Here is a 25,063-nt window from a genome sequence, read left to right on the forward strand (position 1 = left end):
CTGGGAATCAACGCCCCAGGTGACAGCGCACGCTGATTAATATTTATCATTTGCATATTTATTTGATTAGCATCTCTTGCTGAAACGGCATAAACTTTGATTTTTTTTTATTTTGGAAAAAAGAAAAGAAACCATAACAAGTTAAGCACCCATTGAACTTTGGAGGGCCTAGTGAGATGTGCGTAATGAATCCAATTAGACCAGTAGATTGAAGAGCCAGGGTAGTGTGATTATAATTAGCATGAACCTTTGCACCTCGCTGTGTGAGGAAGGGTTGTATCTGGGTCGCTGTTGTAAGTTGGAAAGCCCTCGCCGGTTTCTATTATGTGTGTTTGTTAGGAGGCTCTTTGTAGAGCATGCTTCTGTAATGCACGTCTGCCTTCCCCCTCGTTTTTACTCATTCCCTCATCGTCCTCTGCTTCACTTTCTTCTCTGTTCAGAGTGCTATGTGCAATGCTCGTCTTAACGTCTGCCTGTGTGACGCCCTTCTGCTGAAGGAATCCATGGATCCGTCTCGCTCTGTGCTCAGTTTTCAGGCTTCTGTGTCATTCAGAACTGAATTATGAATGACTTCAAAATTCCAGTTCAATTCCTGAATTTGAATTGAGGTAGCAAACTTGTTGCAGAATTGTGATTTGAATTTAAAGTAGAGTCAAAATTATATGAAATTTTTTTATTACTATGCATACATTTATAGGTTTATAACCTTCATTTAATTATTATTATTATTATTATTATTATTATTTAATAAAAAAGTGATGACATTTTACACATATCATATATATATATATATATATATATATATATATATATATATATATATATATATATATATATATATATATATATATATATATATATATATATATATATAATATTATATATACTGTATTATATAAATATATATATATAAATATATAATATTTTGTTAATAAATGATATGTATAAAATTGTTTGTTTATTTATTTATTTGTCAATATTCTTTTTATTTTATTGAATTGTCTAATTGTATTGGCCATGGTGTTGGAATAGATATTTGTAATTTATAATATTTATTAATCTAATTTGATTATACACATTTATAAATTACTATTTATCATTCAATGATTAGTAATTTATTGTATAGTAATAATTATATATATTTTAGATGAACGATTAGTCCATTATTAGCTATTTTAGTAATGATGTGATTTGTTTGTTGATTTTCTTTGAATTGAAGTATTTTTTCTTCCTTTCATTCATGTTCAAATTTCAATTCAGAATCCTTTGCTATGCAGGCAGTTCAATTCAAATTCACACTCATAAACTGAAAGCCAGTTCCTAAGTTCAGAATTTCACCAACCCTCTTTATTTTCATTGTGTCCAGCATTAGATAGCAAGTTAATCTAATGTTTGTCGTTTATTTTGTCCTCCCTTCTCTCTCCCTCTCTTGTCTCTTGTTCTCTCTCTTCCGCTCCTCTTGCTTGTCCAGTTTCACGGTGTCTCACCTCATCCGTTTCCTCCCTTGCGGTGCGGGGAGGGCAACGGAATTAGTTTGTTGGTTAAATTCTTTATGCGTGGGGAGAATGTTTCTACGCCCTTGAAGCCATTGTTTGGTGATAAGTACTCCTTCAGAAACCAAACACCGCCTCTGGGGGGATTTCTGCTTGTGTCATGCTAATATTTTCTTCTCTCCCTTTTCCTTGCACCTTCTCCTACACGCTTATAAATGTTTCCCCTCAAGCTGAAGGGGAAGGTAGGGAACGAAAGAGAGAAAGACCGAGGAGGACATGGTGGGGGAAGTCGTTGGTTCTGATATGCAGACACACATAAAGTGAAACGCGCACAGCTTGCTGAAACTCGCAAACTTCTCTCATATTGCCAAGGTGCGAGGGAGCAGAGAGTTGGAGGAGAAGCGTGTGCGACTGTTTGTATCACGAATCGCGCACGCCCTGTAATCCCGATACGAAGGCTAGAGATCTCCATATGCATGAGCGTGCATACAGCAGATCGTTGGAATAATTCTCTGCATTCACACTGTGCCAAACTCGCTAACTTTGAGCGGAAGGAGTTTACCGGACCCCCTGAAGTGAGTGTTGGCTGACTGTCTGCGTTCTGACAGCCCTGAAAACCAAGTTAAAGAAATCTTCATTTGCTCAAGAGACCGGCACTTTAAATAGCACACAACGGTGGCGAGATGTGAGTGGGAGTGTCCCTTGGGTGGGCGATGTGTCAGGATAAAAGCATGTAGGGAAGCCGTCTCAATAGGAGAATCTTGTACTATGTGCTAATAGTCCTTAACATCATGTTTCAGTGGCAGCAGTAATTAATCGCCACTAGAACGAATGCATAATATAATACGAAATTGCAGTGTGGATGTAGAGCAGGAGGCAGAGCCACATCACGCATATTACATAACACCGCAGGGGTCGGAGGTGTGCGGAGATTCTCAGGCCTGATTCTCAGGCAATTAAGCAGCTCTTCCGAGTCCCACTATTTCTCACACCTTCTCATTATTAGACCCGCTTTTCCACACACAGGCTCCTAATTAACATCCTCCACCACTTTTCCACTGTCGCTTACACAGCTTTTCTTTCTTTTACATACGTTAACCTCTGAAAAAAATTCAAATGCGCTCCTTTGTACAGTATGTGCATCGCGTCCCAATGGCAGACCCGTCGAGGCATATGGCTGTCATCCAGCTACAGCTGGAGTCCTTGAAGACTGGCACTGCAGCACAGGCCTTGGGGATGGCAGCCCACTATTTCAAAGAGGCTCCGAAAAGGGCTCATTTTTTACTGAGAGAATATGCAAGCCATCTCAATAACCAAAGCCAGACTGCTTTTTTTTTATGAAGTATGTAATTGTGGCTGCATGTTACATTATTTCTCAGAGAACTTTCTCTTCCTTGACTTATTAAATCTGAAAGATTTTTTCCCCATCCCCTGGAGACGAAAAACTGAAAATGAGAAACTGAACAAGTGAACGTTTCTTTTCATATCCACTTTTTTCATATTCTTCTTTTAAAAAAGGAGAGCGATTCTTTCATCTTTGGTGGCATGGGACAAATCATTATCGAAGGCTGCGGTTCGGGTTTTAGGATCCGTGCCTTAGGAAACAGGTCACTGAAGCGTTTTGAAGGCCATGAGGGCTTTACTGATGAGCCTGATCTCGTTGTCCTCCAGCCGGGTGCTTAGAAGGCACAGATGGAGAGGCGTGAGAGAGAAGATCTGGAGGAAAAGCCCGCTTTCAAGGGCTGTGAAATTAGGCAGCGATCCACTGTTTACAAAGTTACGTGCCAGTTCAAGACGTATTTTAAGCAGTCATTCTCAGCGGTAAAATCAATAGCCGGAAACGTTCTCTTAGAGAAGCTTCTACTGTAGGACACTTTTAGATTGGCTCAGGAACACAGCAGTCGGGAAGGTAACCTGCTTACTTCCCACTTCTGTTTTTACTTTCATTGGCTTAGCCGAGCAGTTGGATGTGTGGGTTTAAAGGAGATGTGTGTGGCACCGCTTGATTTCTGTCATGGAAAACATGCTTTGGAGTACTAATCATGGTCTTTTGATGCATGCTGTGCTTCATGTGTGTTTGATATGCACTTCTCCCTGGTTGCTGCCTTCAGATGTGAGGCAGGTTTAGGTGAGTGCCAGGAAGAGGTTAGAGAAGGGTTATGTTCAAATCTTTCCCTCCTGTCTCTCGCAGTTTACTAAAGACATGAGACTGTCTGAGGGTCTCACTCTTGCTAAGTAATATTTAAGTCACAGGCTAAGTCTTTAGCTCTGTTTGTTAGTGCTAAACCTAGTGAGCTGCCTTCTGTCTACATAGTCAGCTGCCTTCTAAGACAACTTCTTACCTGCCATGGAATCTTGTTAGAAACCAGTTTAGAAGTTGTAATGTAGTTTGTGCACCATAGCAATAGCGCTGCACGACAATTTCAATACATTTGTTTGTTAGCATGCTGCTAAGCTAAAACTAACACTGTAAAAATGCTTAGCACTCCCAAATATACAGCCAAATTGTAGATTATTGTTCATACTGAAATATTTTTATTGATATTTATCAGTATTGACTGAAAATAAGTTTTGCTACATATAACCCCCCCCCCCCCCCCCCAAAAAAAATTTATATATTTAATTACAGTAAATACTTTGATGTTTTTAAATTGTACTATAATGAAGTACTTCAATTCTATAGTTGCTGTGGTAATATAACAACCATACTAATATAAAGAAATTACTTTACCCAATACTGTACTAAGTTTTCTACAACTGAAGGGTGTAATATAATAAATACACTTCAGTTGACTGTAGTAAAAACGAAAATACAGTATATTACAGTTTATTAGTTCACTATAGTTAATAATACAGTAGGCTTGTAGCATTCATTGACAAAGTGTTGTAAATATTATAATGTATACAGTATATACTTTACAATAGTATGGTTCAAAAACACTATAGTATTTACTATAAATTACTCTAGTATTTTTTAATGTGGGATACCAGGGTAACAAAAAATAAATTTGCATAAGAGGCACTTAGAAAAACTTGCACATTTTGTTTGCCTGTTTTTTAATTTCATGTTTTATTAGAAAAATCATAATTAGATTTTTTTTTTAATCATTTTCCCTAACTAGCATTCTTGAAAATGCAGCCTCTGTAAGCAGCTCAGTGTGCTTTGGAACACAGCAAATCTCTTCTCACTTCAAGAAGCTTGATGATGATCTTTTTTTTTCTCATCATTTTGTCCTTATTTGTTCGTATCATATTGGAAAAGAAAGTAATTTTTATGGAGAGGGACGTATTTGATTTATCTGAAGGCGGTATGATAGCTGTGTATGTGCGATATTAAATGTATCTGAGTGTCTGTAATATTATTTGGAAACGATAGTATCTAATCCAGGAATAAATTACCTTGGTGACAACACCATGTGTAGCATGGGCAGGGGGTGCACACACACACACACACACACACACACACACACATTCTTCAAACAAACACTGAAGATGGAGGGGTTCTCATTTATATGTACATACATGTCCAAAGACATACCCACAAACAACAGTCAAAAACTTGTAATCTTCTATACACACACACTCACATATGCCGACCAGCATTCACCTGCAAACATTTGCCATTACCCTGTCATTTTACCTCTCACACAATACTGAGTGTGCCTGAGGGGCTGGCCTTTATTTTGACATGTCTTTAATCTTAGTGTTTACTCCTAGCATTTCTCAAACCCTCAGCTATGGAGCCCAAGCATACAAATGTGCAGTATGTTGTGCATTTGTTTATGGAAACAGTTAAAGTAAAAAAAATAATAATAATAATTATATCAACATTTACTCATTCTCATGTCATGCCAAATCTGTTTGACTTTCTGTAGAACACAAAAAAGAATTTATGTGCAGTGTTCATAGGTACATTGTTTAAACTCTATTGTAAGGAAAAGAGCAGCATGAACATTCTGCTCAATGTTTTTTTTTTTTTTACACAGAATAAAGAACATCACCCAGGTTTGGAATGAAAATGAGGGTCATTGCTTTAATAGAATATCCCCTAGAAACCTCCTCCAACGTTTTTTTGCTTACATTTTTTACCTTTTCTATAAAGATTCCTCCTGATTGGGCGAAATGAAGCCTTATTTGGTGACGAAAGGTTCTTCTCTAGAGGATGGTGAGCTGTGCTGGTTCACTGCTGACCCACTTCTTATTTCTTGTTCTCCTCTTTCTCTTCCCCTCTGTGTTGGCATCAAAAACAGGGCTTGTGCTCAGTCCCACTGTCCCTCGGTCCTCTGTCTACTAACTGCAGCAGTTAATGAACTTACTGTGGAACTACTGTGGCACCGCTGAGATTCCCAGCTACTCTCTTTCATGTTCATATTTCATATCTGTGCTGTAGCCCAGCACACTGAATTATTAACTAGAGCTCTCCCTTTTCTGGGATGATGCTTTGTGTTTTACTTATCTTTTTTTTTTTTTTTTTTTTGCCTTCTGTCTGTAGTTGAGGGAGGCTTGGTTAGTGATGCATGAAGTGAGATGTGAGTAGTTAGTGTTCTTATTGGATGCTCCAATAAGCTGCATGTTTACAGCTGCAAAGACAGAGTGCATATCTGTTTAGCAAGCAGTTCGTAGAACATTTTCTCAGACCATCAGGTGTTATTGGTTGGGATAAAAGGTTGCGTTTTGGTGTAAAAGAGGAATGACATTTCAAATGCACACTGCAGTGGTTATGGATGTGAAAACCACAATTAAATGTGAGAGTCAATCCATTAAATTATTGTACAATGTGAACAAAAAACTTGAGTCACTCCAGATCCTGAAATGCTATATAGATAACTATAGCAACGGATTGGTGTGTCACAGGTGAAAAAGGGGAATGATATTTCAAATGCACACTGCAGTGGTTATAGGTACGAAAACAGAGTTCAAATGCAGGATTGAATCCATTAAATTATTGTGTGTGAACAGAAAACTGGAGTCACTCCGGATCCCAAAATGTTTGATATAATAAACATAGATAATCATAGCAACATTTTGGTCTCTCACAGGTGTAAATGTGGAACATGGATGGTGGAGATTTAAATGCAGGATCCGGATGTCACTCTTGTAATAGTAAAAACACAATGTGTAGAGAATCCGGATTAAGATCTGGGAAGTGGAATGAAGTCTGAGTCTAGCAACCCTAACTCTTTCCCTTCTTCCTTGTCCTAACCATCATCATCTAAGTAGAATGATAACTTGTTTATTTGCTTTTTGGGGCAGATCTTAACCTGGAGAGCCCCTGTCTGAAGAAGACCTGCGAGTTCGGAGCTGTGTGCGTGGTTAAGAACAGCGAGCCTGTGTGCGAATGCTCAGACCCATGTCCACAGGACCAAGACCCTGTTTGTGGCAGCGACGGGCACACTTACAGCAGCTCATGCCAAATGAAGGCCATGGGATGTGCCCTTCAGAAAAAGATACAGATGCAGCACAAAGGACCATGTGGTGAGTCCAAACACACACACACACACACACACCCATTGATGCCACTCACTCCCTCACTGCCTTTCATCCCCGTCCACCCCCTGCACTTAAGCACTCCACCGATATTTCGAGAGAGGACTGTAATTTTCCTCCTCCGCAACCTTTTTTTGAAACGATGCACTTAAGTTAGAATTAAAGAGGGCAGCATCCTTCACAGTAATTGTTTGCATGAGTCATGGGTTTTTTTGTCTGGCTTTTGTAAGCGCGCTCCAGATAAGTCTGCAGAGACCTGCTCGCCCTCCAAACAAACGCATGTTTATGTGTGTTCTTCACAAAAGGCTTGTAAATCATTTTCGATGGCTGTCTTTGTGCTTGGGAGGGGAATATTAAGGGTGCTTTTTTTGCTAAACTCGGAGCCCTTTGTAAAGCCAGTCGCTTTCACTGGCGACTTAAGTTCAGAGAGAATGAGGTGGAGCTGTTGTGTCGACAAAAGTGTCTTGTGTTTGCAGTGTATCGATGTGTATGTATTGGCGGTGCCTCCAGTGAAGAGTTCGAAATGGATGCCGAGGGTCATTTTGTAGCAGTAGAATTCATCTCGGATCGCTTTAGGCCACAGTTGCCCTTTATTGCAGCGCCGCCTATCATGCTATATATGTTGCCAGATAGCAAATGACAAATGAGAGTGATATCTCTCTCCTCACAGGCTTCTGGAACAGAAGCTTAACTACCCACAGAGATTTAACCCACAGAAACAGGTTTGGTTGGGGCCAAACAAGTCCGTTTTCATGCATACATGGATGAAATCTTAAAACTGATGATTCAGGACCAGAAACTGAGGAGTTTAGAAATGCTTGAGCTTGACAGATTTGTTTAGAAGGTAATAATATGCTTCCCACAATCATGGAAAACCTGTAAATAAAAGATAATGGTAACACTTTAGTATCGGGACTATATTACTTACTACTAACTAGTTGCATAACCAAATTCTGCATTCCTAATCCTACCAAAAAAAATTTAATCTAAAAAACAGCGATTTAGAGATTATAGCCCGTCTTTTAACCAGCTGTGGAATTCCATACACAAGCTTAACCACCTTGAACAGGAGCGACCTGGTTTTTCCAGCTGGAAGTAATCGTTGTAGTTTGAACAAAATCCACCCATTACAGCATCACATCAATGTTGATGGGTCCGGCCCCTCGCTGGAGCAGGTGTCAGTGGAAAGGGGCAATAAACAGCGGCTGCAAACAGCTAACCGTACAGAAGGAAATGTTGTTCATTTAGCGCTGTGTACACAGCCACACTCTCCACCACAAGTGAATTCTATTATTATCACCGTTAATTATCCAGGCCCAATCAGACCACAGCCTCTGCCTCACTAAGACCCCAGCTGTGTTCGTGTGGATTTGTTCATGAAAGCATGTATGTGGGTCGCTGTTGGTAGCAAGGCACCAATGAGTGGGTGTATGATGTGCTCGTGGCCAAATTTCATTTCATTTTCTTCCCTCCGAATAGAGCGGAGACTCATAAATGCCCTTATCTTTATAGTTCAGGTGCAGTCTGATAAAGATGTGTCTGACGTTGTTTATTATTCAGATTTTTTCCCTCACATCTGAGTGGCAGCTGACCTTGTCGCACAGCTAGAGGAAAGCATGCCGTTGTAGTGAAGTATTTGATATCTACCCCTCTGAGAACCAATACGTATATGTTTATATGCAAGGAAATGAAAGAACAGCCAACGAGTCAGCAGCAAATAAGCACTTTTTACTGGTGATTGAAATGTTACAGGCCACAGTTGGGGAATATAGGTTACCTGCAAGACACTGAGCTGGAAGCGGAAGAAAAATCATCAGGCTGTGGAAGGAGTGAGAGGGCAGTAAATAAAAACTAGGAGGAGATGGAGCAGACTAATAGAGCCAGTGCCCTTGCCCAAGCACCAATCGCCAGGGAGTTTTTACGGCTGTTCACAAAAACTGCTGTTCTGTACCGACATTAACAATGTTCCTTCCCTTTTCTGGGCAAAAGAGAGCAGTTTACCTCTCACCTTTAGAAGAATGGTTCACCCAGAAATGAAACTTTTGTCATCACCAAACTTCTTTGTGAAGAAAACACACTTTTTCATTAGAATGAAACTGAATTCTGAACATTTAAACCATTATTCATAGAAGTTCTGAAAACACCTATTCTAGCTTTCCTACACTGAAAAAAAGTTTGATTTAGAAACTATTTTTACTCAGAAAATGGTAGTATTGCACAAATAACATTACATTAAGGATGGAGTTTCTAAGTGGAAAGACTAAAATATAAGTTTCTTTTAAATCATACTCCAGTAAATCTCCAGTCAGTACTTTTTTTGTAATCAAATTTTTATTATAATGGAATTGTATACTGAACATTTGAACAACTTTATATATATATATATATATAGCTTTCCTAAACTGAAAAAAGTTAAATGTAGAAATAATATTCACTCAGAAATTGGTAATATTTCACAATTAAGGGCAATAAGCAAGTAACATATTGAATGAAAGTTGACATTTTACTTCAGTAACCTAAGAAAAACATAAATTACAGAAGTAATGATGACATTCTGAATGATTTGATCTAATCCGAATGATTAGTTTGCATATCAAGCTGATTCAGTTCTTAATGATTCACAATGACTTAAAATTCAGCCTTTTTCAACACAAAGCTGCAGTATGCAGAAATATATTAGACACCCAAATGGTACAAACCTTTTTTATACCTTCATGATACTTTTGTGGTGCTTTTCTGCTCTTCTTGAAGCTTGAAAGCTCTAGTCCCCGTTCATTGTAACTGCACACAAAAGAGAGAAACATTATTCAACATTTTCTTTGTGCTTCAAATAAGAATGAGCGTCGTACAGGTTTTGAATGACATGAGGGTGAGTAAATTATGGCACAATTTTCATTTCTGGGCCTGAATGGACAGAATTTCCTCTTGTTTCCCATAAGGCTAAGCTCTGCCATAATGGCCTGTGCATGTACTAGTATCTCAGGTCCAGCTCTGGATGTTTATATGTAACCGACTGTCGTATCTATTGCGGTCCTCTCTGCTGAGGCCGTGAAGGCATGGAAACATGTTGCAACTGATAAAGAAATGCCTTTATCACACATACTGATAAAGGAGAATACCAGCAGCCATGAGAATGTGATTTATTGGCCTGCATTGGACTGTCACGACAAAGCGCTCTTGGGCGGCCGCTGGGCTGCATGCTGCTGCTGCTTTTAATAAGACGGCCAAGTGCAGTCCCTGAGGTTGCCTGAGCGCAGATCCTGAGCGGAGGTGAGGTCACTTTATTAACGTGCAATAAACAGGTTGGTAGAAGAGAGACGAGAGATTTATGCATGAACACCTCTCTCCATTAACACTAAATCAGGTGCTGTTATTACCCCAGCACTAATTGAATGTGATAGCAGTTGCTCTAATACAGTCCCCCAGGTGTAATTGTCATCGGCCATGCTTCCTCCCTCCCTCCCTCTCTTCCAGTTGGAACCACATTTTGTTTTACTGATTAACTGGGCTCTCAGTAATCATATAGCAAGATATCTGAGAACTAGGGATGTCAGTTTAACACCTTAACTGTGATTAATTAAAAGACACACACATACACACACACACACACTAAAACCCCTGATCACACTCTCTGACCCATATATCAATTGTGTAATATGCAAATAAATAGTACTAGAACCATTTTATATCTCCAGTTAATAATTGAATTGCATGATACATCACAAATTAACATAAATGTAATACTATTAATTAATTCATATTTCATTTTTTATTTTATGTAATCATTTTATATTATTTCATATATATATATATATATATATATATATATATATATATATATATATATATATATATATATATATACACAATTTCTTAATATATAAATTTAATATCAATATAATTATAAATAAGTTTAAGAAATTAATACAATTTAATCAAACGCAATATTAAATATTAATTTAATTTAATTTAATAATAATGTGATTTTAATTACATGAATGTAACAATGATATTTTTTGAAAACACACACACAAAAAATTATGTAATGAATGCCATATATTCATATGTATTATGTTTGTATTCAATCATATGAGAATTTCAATTGCATATAAAAATATTTTTATATTTTTTCTTAAACGTATATACATATATATATATATATATATATATATATATATATATGTGTTTGTGTGTGTGTGTGTGTTTGTATTATTATGTTATTAATTCCATATATTGATTGTATAAAATATATGGAATTAGTTACATGTTTTTTAAAATATATGTATATTCTATCATCTTAATATTAGAATTAAGTATTTTGTATAACATGTGTATAAAATGGCTTAATTTAGGGGGTTTCCTCAGTAAATTTTGACATGTGGTTAATTAAATGCAGTGTCATGTCAGGGGGGCTGTAACTGTGTCTGAAGGCCCAACATCAGTTAAAATGGATGATGTTATACGATGCTCTGCTGTGCCTTCATGTAAACAGAGCAGTGTTGCTCCCATCTGCACAATGGGAGGATGCTTTAGCCCAGACTTTGCAGAGAGATTTTAATAAAGCGGACAGGCGGCCGGGCAGCTGAGGCTGATCCTAGTGAGCGATGGTGTGAATCTCTAGCCTGAATCTCTCCGTTGACGTCACACTTCCTTTTCAGCAGATGAGTCCTGCACCAACTGCTCATTTGGCGCGATCTGCGATGCTCAGACTGGCCGGTGCGTGTGCCCCAAAGGGTGTTTGGAAACACGGCAGCCTGTGTGCGGCAGCAACGGGGTGACGTATGAGAACGAGTGCAAGCTGAACGTGGAAGCCTGCACTAAGCAGCTGGATCTCAGAGTGGTGGCCCATGGAGAATGCAGTGAGTACAGAAAAACAACTCTCAGTTCATCCATCACCTTCATACATGTTCACTCATCAGTCTGCGTTTGCTGCAAAAGAAATCATTTTCTGTAGTATTTTTGTTTTGATTTCCAGTAAAGCTTTCTTTAGTTTACAATATTGTAACAGATATAACTTTTCTCTGATGTACCTTGAACTAAGGTTATCTATTTTGTTTTTTATGCATAAATCCCTTTTTTTTCAGAATTATGCTCAAAGCAAGAAAGCTGGCAATTTAAGAGAAAAAGAAACTTAATTCAAGATGAAGTTTTACTTTTTATTTATTTATTTATTTATTATCATTGAATTATATGGTGCTAGAAAACAAGACAAAATACTGATGAAGAAAATGTTTTGCAGTGCAGTCTTCTTGGCAAAACCCAAGAAACTGTTTTAGCACTCTTTCCAAATCATGTTATGCATGCTACATGATTTACGTGGTGGTTTTTACGTAGCAGAACCCTATGTGAATGTGTCTGGAGTTTCAGGAGGCCGTTAATTGAGGTGTGAACATGTTTTTTGCATCTCTTTGTGTCTCAGTTATCATATCCTGTGATTTGTGCGTGTTGCGTGTGTGTGATCAGAAACCTGCGGCAGCACTGTGTGTAGCTGGGGAGCACGGTGTGTGCAGAACAAGTGTGAGTGTCAGCAGTGCACGGGACAGCCCGAGAAACCCGTGTGCGGCAGCGACGGCAACACCTACAGCAACACCTGTATGCTGCGGCTGGCCTCCTGCAAGAAACAGAGGAAGATCGAGGTGGCCAAACCTGGCGTCTGTGATGAAGGTGGGTTTATGTGTTCATGTATGCGATACGATGAGTGAGAAGCTGAACTCCCTGTTATTTGCTGATTGTACTTGGGGCTAGCCGAGTTAATGCATTCACTCCAAACAGTTTATTGCGGCCAATTTAACCTCCTTGCAACAACTGCACTTAGTGACCCATCATATCTGAAGCATGAAATGCAGGCATCAGTATGCGCCTTCTGTTCTCTGTCTTTTAGCCATAGGTCCCTGTTGTGTCAGTGTTTGAGATTCAGTTTTAATCTGTTTTTGATGCAGGTATAGTCGGTTCTATGCTTTCTACTTCAGTGCATTTAATAGTATATATGTAATATTCACAATATATGTACGATGAAACACACACATAATAATTAAGTATAATTTTTGCATGTACACGGTTCTGTTGGTTAATGGTCACATGACAGCTGAACAACTAAAAGATAAATTTTTTTTTTGATACAAGTGTTTTATCTTTATTAATGTTATTTTAAAATGACATTTTTATGATTTATTTAATTATTAGCTCTTCATTAATCTGCTGCAGTTACAAACCCCTACTTTGGGAAACCTTGATGTAATGTAACGTTTGATGCACTCCATGTTCTTAATTACAACAAATGTAATACATTTTCTTACTCTTTGTATTTTTATATCAACATGGTACAAGATTGTCCTATTTAATTCAATATTACAAATAAGAAGTAATCTAAAAATAATCTAAAAGTAGTCTTATATTACCTAAAATGTGTAATGCAATGGATTACATTACAAACTACTATTTTTGTCATGTAATTTGAAATCAGTAACAGACTACAATTTAATCTACAAAGTACTCTAGCCAGCTTTGTATATAATAAACTATAATGTACCCTACCATGTCTCTGTATAGTCTTGATGTAATATCTCACTTAAGTCATTCCCAGCAGGCTATTTGGCAGTAAAAAAAATCAGTCATTTTTTCCCTCTAAGTCCCATCAGACCTTTTTTTCCAGCTCTGTAAGCTGCGAACGAGTTGCTGTTAAAGGCTGCAGGATCTGGGTCCGGTCAATAGATCCTGCCCAGAGGCCAGTGACACCTGCTTTGACCATTTCTTCTCTAGACTAGTGATGCAACACTGCAGCGGCTAAAACACATCAGCCGGCAGCTCTTTGTATTTAGAAGAATAGTGAACAGAGATTTTAAGTTGACGACAACAGAGCTGTTTTGTCTGTCTTACATTTAGCTTTCAAACACCACGCTCCATTTGTGTGATGGCCGATACGGTTTTGTGGTCGTGGGCACAAAATATAGTGTCAAAGTAAAACATTTTCTCAGAGGGGCCAAAGGGGCTGTTTATTTACACAGACATGGTTTATTCATTTGTTTAGACCTGGCTTCAATACGCATGTTCATTAGTCATAAGAAAGAAATGGCAGTGTTCTCTCACTCTTTTATTTGGAGGTAATGAAAAATGACAGTGTTCCCTGCGTCTGGCCGTAGTGGTGAATTTATCACCTGTTTAATTTCACACTCTGCTAGTCTGAAGTCAGCCTCATTGTAGACACAGACAAAGCGAAATGGGAGAACCGAGCATCACCTTGGGGCAGAGGCCCGCTTTTAATTGAATATACGTTTACTAAATAGGATTATGCATTGGAAATAGCAACATAATAGCATATAAAGCATCAGTACACCCACAGGAAGAGAGTTTGGGAGAGGGCAAACAGGAGAGAGCGTGCAGTCATCCGTTACACACAAGTATCTTCTCATAAAGAACTTCTGCAGGCTGTCAGGATGCCCTATTGCTCTTTATGTTGGCAGCATTACGATTACTCTAAGCTACTGTCCAGGACTTTCAGTAAAGCCCATCTACAGGAGACAAATCACAAGTAAACAGAAAACAACCAACTAGGGCTGAGATTTATAGCTTAAAAAGGTAACTTTTTTTAGTATTTATATATATTGTTAATTGTTTTGTTCATTTATAAAAGAAAACAAGCCATTGTAGCCAACTGAATTATTGTTATTATTTTTAAATAATTTTAAAACACAGTATATCTAGTAAATGTATCTACACATAAATAAAATATGCAAATATCTAAAAGGGATAATATTACACAGGCATATTTTCCATAGTGTTCTTCATAGAAATTAACAGACAACAAAAAATGCAATCTTTTTTATTAATGTTTGCTACTAGAACAATACATTGTAATAATAAGAAACATTTATCTACATATACTGTATTTATGAATAAAATATGAATATTTTATGAAATTTGCATGAACATTTCTGAGCACAAATGAATTGCTGAATCAGTTTGAACTGATGAAGTTTAAATCTGAAGATGCTTTGTCTTAAAAGAACAGTTTACCCAAAAATGAATATGTTGTCACAATTGAATCAACCTCATTTCCCTCCAGACCTATATGACTTACATTCTATGAAGTAATCTTGACATATTCTACCAAAGATTCTCCATATATTGCACTACCAGGAAAATTGATTAACAAAAAAAAAAGAAAATTTAAGTGATCAATTTACCCAATATTATTCAGCCACTTTGACCTAACCATGTTTTTCTTTAATTGCTAATGCAAACTTTTTACACCACAGACTGAACAAAATAAAGCATAGCTTGGTAATAGGTTGCCCTAAATTGGTATTATATAATAAGTTAACAGCTAATCAAACTAAGTCATTACATATCTTTCTATCAAAGTTATCTGACTGTAATAATAAAACCTTCATATTCATCCGAAAGGAGGCGGGAACCGGCGGACAATCAAATTAAACTTTAATAATTCAAAAATAAACACAAAACAGCACATCAGCCCCTCACGGACGACTGATGCGCACAAATAAATAGCAAACACAACTAAAAGCCCAGGCCTGGTCCTCTCTCATCCTTCACTGTCGTCGCTCCAGTTTTATATCCTTCCATCTCCTCTGTGGGACTCGAGACCAGTGGTGGATTGCAGGTGTCGCTCATTTCCCAATCACTCCACCAGCCTCGCTCGTTCCCACATCCCTCGTCCCTCGACACTGACATTATCAAGATGATTTTGTTCTGACACAGTTTAACTCTTGAGTTCTTATCATATTTTATTACCATTTTCTAAACTATTGCAAATAAACTGTGATAATGTGAGACATTTTGAAGGTAAAAATGGGGCAGCAATTTGTAAATTCTAAATTCTATGGGTTCGGTTTCTGTCTCAACCGCGCCCAGCTGTTTTTAGCTGTACAAAACAATTCATTTTGCTTGATATTGAAAATTGGTGTGTCTAACCATAATATTTGAATTTATTACCTTAATTATGAACACAATGGTTTGTAGTGCAAACAGTTTTACCGTTTACTGCACGTTGTTGTTTTTTCTCGTTATTTATAGCAGCTAATGAACCGGATGTCTCACCCATAGGCTTACTTCCGAGTTGAAAAAAAAGTGGATATTGTAAAAATTGTAGATATTGCCCAATCCTGCAACTAACCATCCAGCCGATCTTGAAGGCCTAAGGTTATTTTTGTGTGTGTGTGTGCGTGTGTGTGTGTGTGTGTGTGTTTGTGTGTGTGTGTGTGTGTGTGTGTGTGTGTGTGTGTAGATGTATACTCATAGTTTGAGATACAGAGGTCAACAACTTGTGATGAATGTGAATGTTGACTCTCAAGGGGAGAAATGAAAAAGAGAGAGAGGAAGAGAGAGGAAGACAAGGTGTGTGTTTGTGTGTGCGTCCCAAAAGTGAAGTGTGACATTTAGAAGGTGTGTGTGTGTGTGTGTGTGTGTGTCTTTTCGTGGGAGTTATGCATTCACAGTAAGGCATCCCAGCCACCTGCAACAAACTAGCAGCTGAGTCTGAAGGTCACTGTCCTCGCCGCGCTCCCGCTTGACATTTTTTTCTTCCCGTTCTCCCCATATCTCTCTCCTCTCCCCGTCATCTATCTCCTCATCGGCCAGAAAAACCTTTCAACTCTTGATGGTACCATCTGTTTTTTTCTACTGGAGTTATTCTGCGTCTGTTTACCCACTTTGCTCTCACTCTAGCTCACTCTTTATTCCTTCAGCTCTCCGTCTTAATGGAAAACGCATGGCTAAATGGACCCCGTAAGTACATGATTGAGTTAAAGAGACGGGAAAGGGCTTTGAGGACAGCTGATGTGTACATCTTGGTGTTCGCTAATTGAAAGGTTCGCGTGCGGCGCGGGTGGCAGTGACATCAAAGGACCGAAACTAATTAGCACCTCCTCCCCCACCCGTATCCACTCACTCCACCAGGTTTATTTATTCACCTTCTTACGTTGCGTTTTTTATTTTTCTGCTAACGCACAACAGAACCGGGAACGTAAACGCTTTCATCTTGTGCTTAGCTTGCACAATTTGACTTAGGTGGCCCGGAGAGCCTGGTGTATGGAAATGATTGCCGCTGCTGCTCAGTGGTCAGGCTTATCAGAGTCAGAGTTTAGAAACGTTCATTTAAGCGTATTATTTACTGTATCGCTGATGAGGGGATGAGAGCGTGCGTTGAAACTGTAATGGGTCTTTGCAGTGCTAAACTGCTTTGTGGCTTTGGAATTGCTTGTGGTATCAGGTCTGTTTCATATACAAACGCAAGCGGGACATTTATTTATATGCTTAAATTACAGTTTATAGTATTTACACTGAGTGTATAAGCAGCACGGTGCTGTGTAGAAGCTCTGCTGCAAGATGAGATTTTCTCATTTTTACTGTGCAATGTGTTCTTGACTTGGCAGAAAACACTTGAAAATGCTATATAAATTTGTCAGCAATCTTTTATTATCAATATAGATGAAGCAACAACAATGATGCAACTATACGCGATCTTTCAGAAATTGTTCTAATGTGCTGATTTGGTGTTCAAGAAACATTTATTATTATTATACATGTAAAAAAAAAACTTCTAAATATTTTTTGCAGAAACTTTGACAAGTTGTTTTTAAGGTTCTTTGCAAAATAGACATTTGAATGAGATTAAAAATTGTATTCATCAGGGTGCATTAAATTAATCAATAATGACAGTAAATACATTTATAATGTTGCAACAGATTTTTCAAAAAAGATTGTCATAGATCAGTCACTTAAAATATTTCAAAAACATGTTTTTTTCAACTTTCTATTTATCAAAGAATTGTATATATATATATATATATATATATATATATATATATATATATATATATATATATATATATATATATATATATATATATATATATATATATATACATGTATATATATATATATATATATATATATATATATATATATATATATATATATATATATATATATATATATCAGAATATTACAATGATTTCTGCAAGATCATGTAACAAAGAAAGACAAAAGTATTGATGCTGATATTCATCTTAAGAATAAATAATAATAAAAAAACATTTATCCAATAAGTTCAGGTTTGCTGATTATATAATGCTTGTTTCAAAAACTTTGTATATATTATTTTGTATATTATTATTATTATTGTATATTATTGTTGTTATTATTGAGTTATTAAATGTATTTGTTGTGAAAGTATGTGCAGCATGAAGCATTTTGTGCTTCAGACAGTTTGTAACTGTTTTCTCTGTTTGCTGTCTCATAATAAAAGGCAACTGGTGTGAAAAAAGAGAAAGGTTGTAATAATCATAGTCAAATGCTACATTCTTTCCCCTTGGAGTCTCTTGGCTGATCTTAACAAGACTCTGCCCTACGGCGTAAACTCAGCTCAGCTCACATTAAGCAAAATACCGAATCTCTTCATCACAGTGTCGGATCGCTAATTCTATGAAGCAGAAACCTGAAGTCTGCACAGTGAGTGCGTTTGCTCTCTGTATCACTGTGGCCAGGGCTTCAGGCTCGAGTGCTTTCATTGTTTCCAGGCTGGGGCTAATGAATTGAATGACCTCCACGAGTATCGACCCTGCAAGGTTGTCAGTGTGGATTTTTGATAAGATGTATCAGTGCTGGCCAACCCCTAGCCTTTACTGTGACCGGCTCATAATCTATTTAAGGAGATTTTTTTATGCTAAGTGGCATTTCCACCTATACACAATCGATTTTCCCATCAGGGTGCACGAGGTTGCCCTTCCTAGCTTTGCATGTGAAGAAAAGAACGCATTTAACTCGCAGTGGAGATGTGGGAAAGAACATCCACTGGCATTTGGTTTTTCCTTATTAAATAAATCGATCGACATGCGGATTATGTGTTTCCCTAATGCTAATTAATTGGAATTAATTGCATAAATAAGTATCTGCAGAGAAAAGACCCTAAAACTGGTTGTGAAGGTTGTGAAGCTACCTCAAAATTTATGTTGAAAAAATATTGGTTATCTGAAATATTTTTTAATTTTGTACATATATATATATATATATATATATATATATATATATATATATATATATATAGGCATAGATACATATACATTTTTTCTCAGCAAATAGATATCAAGTAGCAAGTTTTGCACTCTTTTTATTAACAGCTCTGCAACTTTCATTAAAAATAACAAACGGTAATGCTCTGTAACAAAGAGTGGTGCTTTATATCTCCAACAAGTCAGCTTTGTTGACTAATGAACTTTAATTCTAATTAAATAGCCTAGATAAGAGTGTGTTTAATGAGGCAACTCATATGAAGAAAAACCCTTACGATTTCCTCCCCCATAATCTCCAAAGTTTGGATCCTGGAGAGGATCGAGATTTATCCGTCGGGGTTTCACACAGAGAAACTAACCCTGAACTCACACCGAGACTAATTGCACCTGACGTAATGTAGTGTGATTACTGACGTCACGCATGATGGCCGTGAAACACCCGTTTACATTGATTTCCTGTGTTAGATAACAGATTGTCAGTTATTTCACTTCTAATCGATATGTGGGAGACACTTTGCTGGTGGCACACTGGTGTCTTGTTTAATTTATTTTGTTAGTTGCTGGGTATTTCCATAGCTGGTCATTATCTTGTTCTTCCAGCAGTGCCTTTGCTTCAATCTTCACTCCAACGTGAAAAGAATCTCAATATTCGCTGCTCCATATGCACGGAATGTCTGAATACTTTGCCAGGCACTGTCCATTAATTCTTGGCAGCAAAAGTTAAAACAAGATGCTTGAGTACCTGGGAATATTTGTATTTTATTAGAAGACAATGTGCGGCATACTGATATGCAAATTTGTGTTTGCATGAGCTCCCCAGTGTCTGCGTGTCTTATTTGTCTTTGCTCTTTGTGACTTCTAAAGTACTTACCCGCTGTTACTCTCAGATCGCAGGTCTCGTGTGAGATTGCTTGTTTATCTCCCTGAGATCAGTGTTGGTGATTTTATTTTTTATTTGATATGGTGTAAATTGAGGTTTGTGCATGTGGACAAAATTTATTTATCACTTTTTTTTTTTTTTACGTGAAATAGCAAAGACAAAAAATTATTAAAATGTTAAAAAACGTTTAAAATTTTAATGCAGATAAAAATTGAATGCATTAACTTATAAATGGACTAAATAATCTAATTTCACATTTAAAAATGCCAGACACTTAAGGGTTTTGGGTTAGAATTAGTATGACAATTGAGTTTTATTTTAAAATTGTATTTATCAGAGAATTATTATTATTTTTTTTACAAACTAATGGAGACAAAATAAATGAAAATGTTTACAGTTATGCGTCAGCCAACCATAAATAGACTAAATAATCAAATGCTGTATTTGTTTATAGTATGTTTGCGTTAACGGTTTGAGTTAGAATTAGTATAATGGTTGATTTTCATTTTATGGACAGTTCTCATCGATAAAGGGTATTTGTTTGTGTTCCAACAGACTGCGGTTCAGGGGGCTCAGGTTCAGGATCTGAAACCTGCGAGCAGGATCGTTGTCGCCGATACGGCGGATCATGGGATGACGACACGGAGGATGACCGCTGCATGTGTGACTATATCTGTCAGACAGTGCTGCGAAGCCCAGTATGTCCATTCACACGCCTCGCCATTTCCAATAGAAGAGAGTGCCGCCCCGGCATTTGACTTGTTAAAACATGTGCTAAATCTTGTTGAATCCATTCATCGCACCAGGTTAACCTCTCTGTGAACATTCGCAGGTGTGCGGCTCTGATGGGAACACATACACCAGTGAGTGTGAGCTGAAGAAGGCCAGGTGCGAGAAGCAAATAGACTTGCTGCTCCAGAGCCAAGGTCCCTGCCCAGGTAAGAAAGCGCCTTAATATTTATGTTTTCCTCAGTCACCTGAAGAATAACACTCCAGGAGCTCTGACAGGATGGTTGTTGGAGTCACTGCAGCAGAATGCAGTGTTTCTTTGAGCTTAGGAGGCTTGTGTAGTCCACACCTGAGCATCTACCACAGAGAGAGGAAGAGCGTGGCTCTGTGATCAGAGCAGTGTGAGATTCCCTCAGGCTTCAGGTCTAGCTTGACTCCACTTGCGTGCGCACACGCGATCTCTCTTCTCTCTTTCTCTCTCTCCCTCGCTCACTCGCTGCACCCCTCATCCTTTATCTATGGTTTTCTCGAGCTCGGAGTTTTCTGCTTCAGAGCCTCACAGACCCTCTAGCCAGATCAGTCATGCTCCTTCAGAGGCCATGGAAAATAAATCCTTTTTGGAGAACTTTCAACCGGTGTGGGGAGCTTTTGGCATCTGCTTCCCATTGGCTCAGCTCAGATCAATGGAAACCTCATCGGGCCCTGCATTTGATATGCACGCTGCAGTCTCTCCTCCCCCAGTTTCTGACCCGTGCCTTTGAAAGCTGACGGGCCTCCAGAGCACCTTGCTGCTTTTTGCTAATTGGAAATTAGGTCCCGGTGACCTCTAGACAACCTTGCACTGAAGTCTCCTTGCAGTGAAGGTCAGAGGATGCTGTAAGCTGCCTCTTGCAATTTGTTGGCTGACTGTGACCCTCAGAGGAGATACTGAGCTGGGCCGGGCAAAGAAAAGCTACTAAAATTGATATTTATAATCTTTGTACTTTTGCTATGTAATGTGGTTTGGACATTTTAATTTAGAAACAAACATTGCATTTTCTGTAAAAAAAAAAAAAAAAACCCATCTATGCCATTACCATCTACAATACTTCAATAAAAATAAACAACTAAGCTGATTGGCCTCGATTTTAGTAGCACCGTGTTGGTGTCAGAAAGGATCGTGTTGTAGAACAAACGAGTGTAGAAAGAGGATGGTGAAGAATCGCAGTGAGATGAGAAGAAAGGATCAAATTAAAAGCACCTTTGTCATAATGGACTCAGCGCAGAAAGGAGAAGTTTAATGAGGTGTGGACAAAACCCATCTCTGGAGCCACAAAATGCTGTAAAAAGGCACAGTGACACATCGCTATTATACCCCAGGATGTGCACGCTCACGCCGACGGCCCCCTGATTTACGACAGCCTAGACCTTCTAGCTCTAACTCGAAAACCACAAACCTGCCGCCTCACAGCCATTCAGTTCAATGACCTAGAGAAGAAGCACTCGAACAGAACAAGTGTGGATAGACTGGGGAAAAATGACAGCACAGATAAGACAAATAGGCACCTGCCATCTGCCTCCAGTGCAACGTTATAGTTAAACACCGCAACAAACTTAAATAGTATAATTAGGTTATAGCAAGAGTGGACTGACATCAGCGCGTCCTGATTTGCGCTCTTGTGCATTTGCATCCGTAAACCCGGAGTCCATAAATCTTCGTTCGTAGGTGTGAACGGCGCTATCTGAGACGAGAACAAATGGAGGGAACAGGCCCCTGAGAATGTGTCAAATGTCACCCAGCAGACATTCGACGAGAGGTCTATTGTTTGTTTTCACGGCTGGTAATAGCATCATTTTTTCCTGATTTGGAATTGGTGTCAGGAATGGTAAATAGAATTGTTATCTGGCAGCCAGATGCAGGCTCTCCCACCTCTGCTCCTTAAGCGATTCTTATTGTGTCCTACTAAATTGCATTTCAGCTCGGATTGTTTAGTTTAATTTGTCTTAAGAACACTGTGGATCTCAATATGTCTCTCTCTCTCTCTCTCTCTCTCTCTCTCCCCTACCCACCCCTGTTTGCTCTGTATCTTCTCTCTATCTATCATATCAGCAGAGCTCGTCGCCCCCCAGCACTGTAGCGAAACTGTTTACGGATGTTGCCAAGACAATAAGACCACTGCCCTTGGTGTTGGACTGGCTGGGTGTCCTAGTACGTATAACCGCTATGAACCCTTATCCATCAACTAGCTCAGTGGCAGTTTGATTCAGTCATGTTAAATGTCAGACATAAGCTAGGCCAAACAAATTTTTTAAAAGAAGTTCCATATTTTTATTCAGCAAGGACATATTCAATGGATTAAAAGTGGCAGTAAAGACCTTTATAATGTTACTAAAGAATTCCATTTCAAATGCATGCTGTTCTTTTGAACTTTCTATTCAACAAAGACATGTAAAAAAAAAACAGTTTTCAACATTGATGATAGCAAGAAATGTTTATCAGCATATTAGAATGATTTCTGAAGGGTCATGTGACACTGAAGACTGGTGTAATGAGTTCTGAAAATCCAGCTTTGACCTCACAGGAATATTACTATAGAATATAATTGTTATGCTTAATATTTCACAATCTTACTTCATTATATTATTTAATGTTTAGTGTTTTGTAGAGGTCTTGAAAACCATCTTGAACACACTGTGTGATAAAAGCATGGACGTAGAAACTGTGGAAAGTGGATGTTATAGGATCATTAATATTAATAAGATGGCATAACAATTGTAAAATATTTGCTGAATGAAATAAGTGTGTACTTGGTATTCGTTCATTTGATCCAGGCAGAGGGTTCTGCTTGACCCTGACATGTTATACACATTTTTATCTCCACAATGCCAATTTTAAACAAAAATCTTGAACTATTAAGCATGGCAATTCATAATAATAAGTATTAAAAAAGAATTATCCAAAATGTGAGTGGATTTTTTTTTTTTTTACTTTTTCAAGGTGGGATGAACCAGTTTTAAAATTCTGGCCAATTCCAAATGCTTATTTTCTTAATATGGCCAATTATAGATAAATGGGCATTGTGTTATTGCGGTTTGCAACCCTGACAGCAGTCCAAAAATAACTTAACTGTGTATTTAACGTAAAATATGTTTCGACTAATTTCAATTGTTTAGCTCATGCTTTCTTGTCTCATCCCACCTGGTTGTGACATGGAAGTAACGTGCTATTAACTTGTGTCAATTTCTTCTTTAGGTGTGTGTCAGTGTAATCATTATGGCTCATACGGCGGCACCTGCGACCCGTCCACGGGCCAGTGCTCCTGTAAACCCGGCGTCGGGGGACTCAAGTGCGACCGCTGCGAGCCCGGATTCTGGAACTTCCGAGGCATCGTTACAGAGAACATGAGTGGCTGCACACGTAAGCGTTCCTCTCTTCCCTCTTTCCTGGTGATTTGCTTTCGGGGGATTTTATGCTAAATGTGTTAAATGTTCCTTTCTAATCCGAAACCCAAAGTGACAACCTACTCGTTTAACGTGCGCTATCCTTCCGGCCTCAAATGCGATTTCTGTCAAAACAAGAAAGTTTCAAGTTAAGCCGCCAAGCCACCGCGGGTAATGGGAACTGCTCGAGAGTGCAACGTGGCTTGACCTATAAGTTCTGCCTACAGACCAGTAAAGCTCTGACGCATGTATTTGTGTGTTTGTGCACTGCTACAAAGCCGAGGATAGAAAAATAAGCGTGATTGAAACAGTTTGTGCTCTGTCCCAGGGGTCCTTAGAGCATTAGCACATTCTGTTGCCACGTTCGTTCTCACCCCAGGGCTTCTTGACCCCGCTCTGAACTGCACCAGGCTGCGGTCGCTGACACAGAGCGAGCGCTATTGCTGTAGCTGTGGGGTCACAGATTGGAGCAGCTTCAGATTGCCTGTATGCATTTGGCGGATGTGTGGATGTTTTTGTCAGAGTGAAATTGAAGAGAAAGAGACAAGGAATCTAATCAAAACTGTTCAAGCAGATAAGGCTGACAGCCCTCTCCCTCTCTCTCTTCATCAGCGTGTAACTGTGATGGAGTGGGTTCGGTTCGTGACGACTGTGAGCAGATGTCAGGGCTGTGCTCATGTAAGCCTGGAGTTAAGGGCATGAAATGCAACGTGTGCCCTGACGGCAGCAAGATGGGAGCCAACGGCTGTGACAAAGGTAATGCCGGGATTTTAATTAGCACAAAGCTCAGACGATCTCTCCAGGATTGCAGATCGGATGCAGCTAGGTTGTGTCTTTATGAATTATAATTAGGTCTGTTTTTCAAAATCTTGGGTTGCATGTAGAAATAATAAAAATGACAGTGCTGGTTAATTAATATAATTTGTTAATTAAAACTGTTCTGACATGTAAGGCTTTCAGTGTCATGCCAGAACCATGGCATAGTGGTAAGTTCTCAGAAGGATGTGGGTTTGAATCCGGCAGTA

General features: G+C 38.5%; 1 protein-coding gene across 10 annotated transcripts in view; it reads left to right on the forward strand.

The window, feature by feature from the left end:
- agrn (agrin) overlaps positions 1–25,063 on the forward strand; it is a 238,248-nt gene that overhangs the window by 166,008 nt on the left and 47,177 nt on the right. For 7 of the 10 annotated variants that reach the window (XM_026241820.1, XM_026241825.1, XM_026241823.1 and 4 more), the window contains 8 exons: positions 6,747–6,968; positions 11,639–11,839; positions 12,444–12,644; positions 20,445–20,587; positions 20,722–20,827; positions 22,708–22,806; positions 23,851–24,015; positions 24,651–24,794. In XM_026241820.1, coding sequence (XP_026097605.1) covers positions 6,747–6,968; positions 11,639–11,839; positions 12,444–12,644; positions 20,445–20,587; positions 20,722–20,827; positions 22,708–22,806; positions 23,851–24,015; positions 24,651–24,794 — 1,281 coding nt within the window. The remainder of the gene's footprint in view (positions 1–6,746; positions 6,969–11,638; positions 11,840–12,443; positions 12,645–20,444; positions 20,588–20,721; positions 20,828–22,707; positions 22,807–23,850; positions 24,016–24,650; positions 24,795–25,063) is intronic. The other 3 variants (XM_026241822.1, XM_026241830.1, XM_026241821.1) reach the window with 2 other exon arrangements.

This window comes from Carassius auratus, unplaced genomic scaffold, assembly GCF_003368295.1.
Source record: "Carassius auratus strain Wakin unplaced genomic scaffold, ASM336829v1 scaf_tig00000254, whole genome shotgun sequence".
NCBI lineage: Eukaryota > Metazoa > Chordata > Actinopteri > Cypriniformes > Cyprinidae > Carassius > Carassius auratus.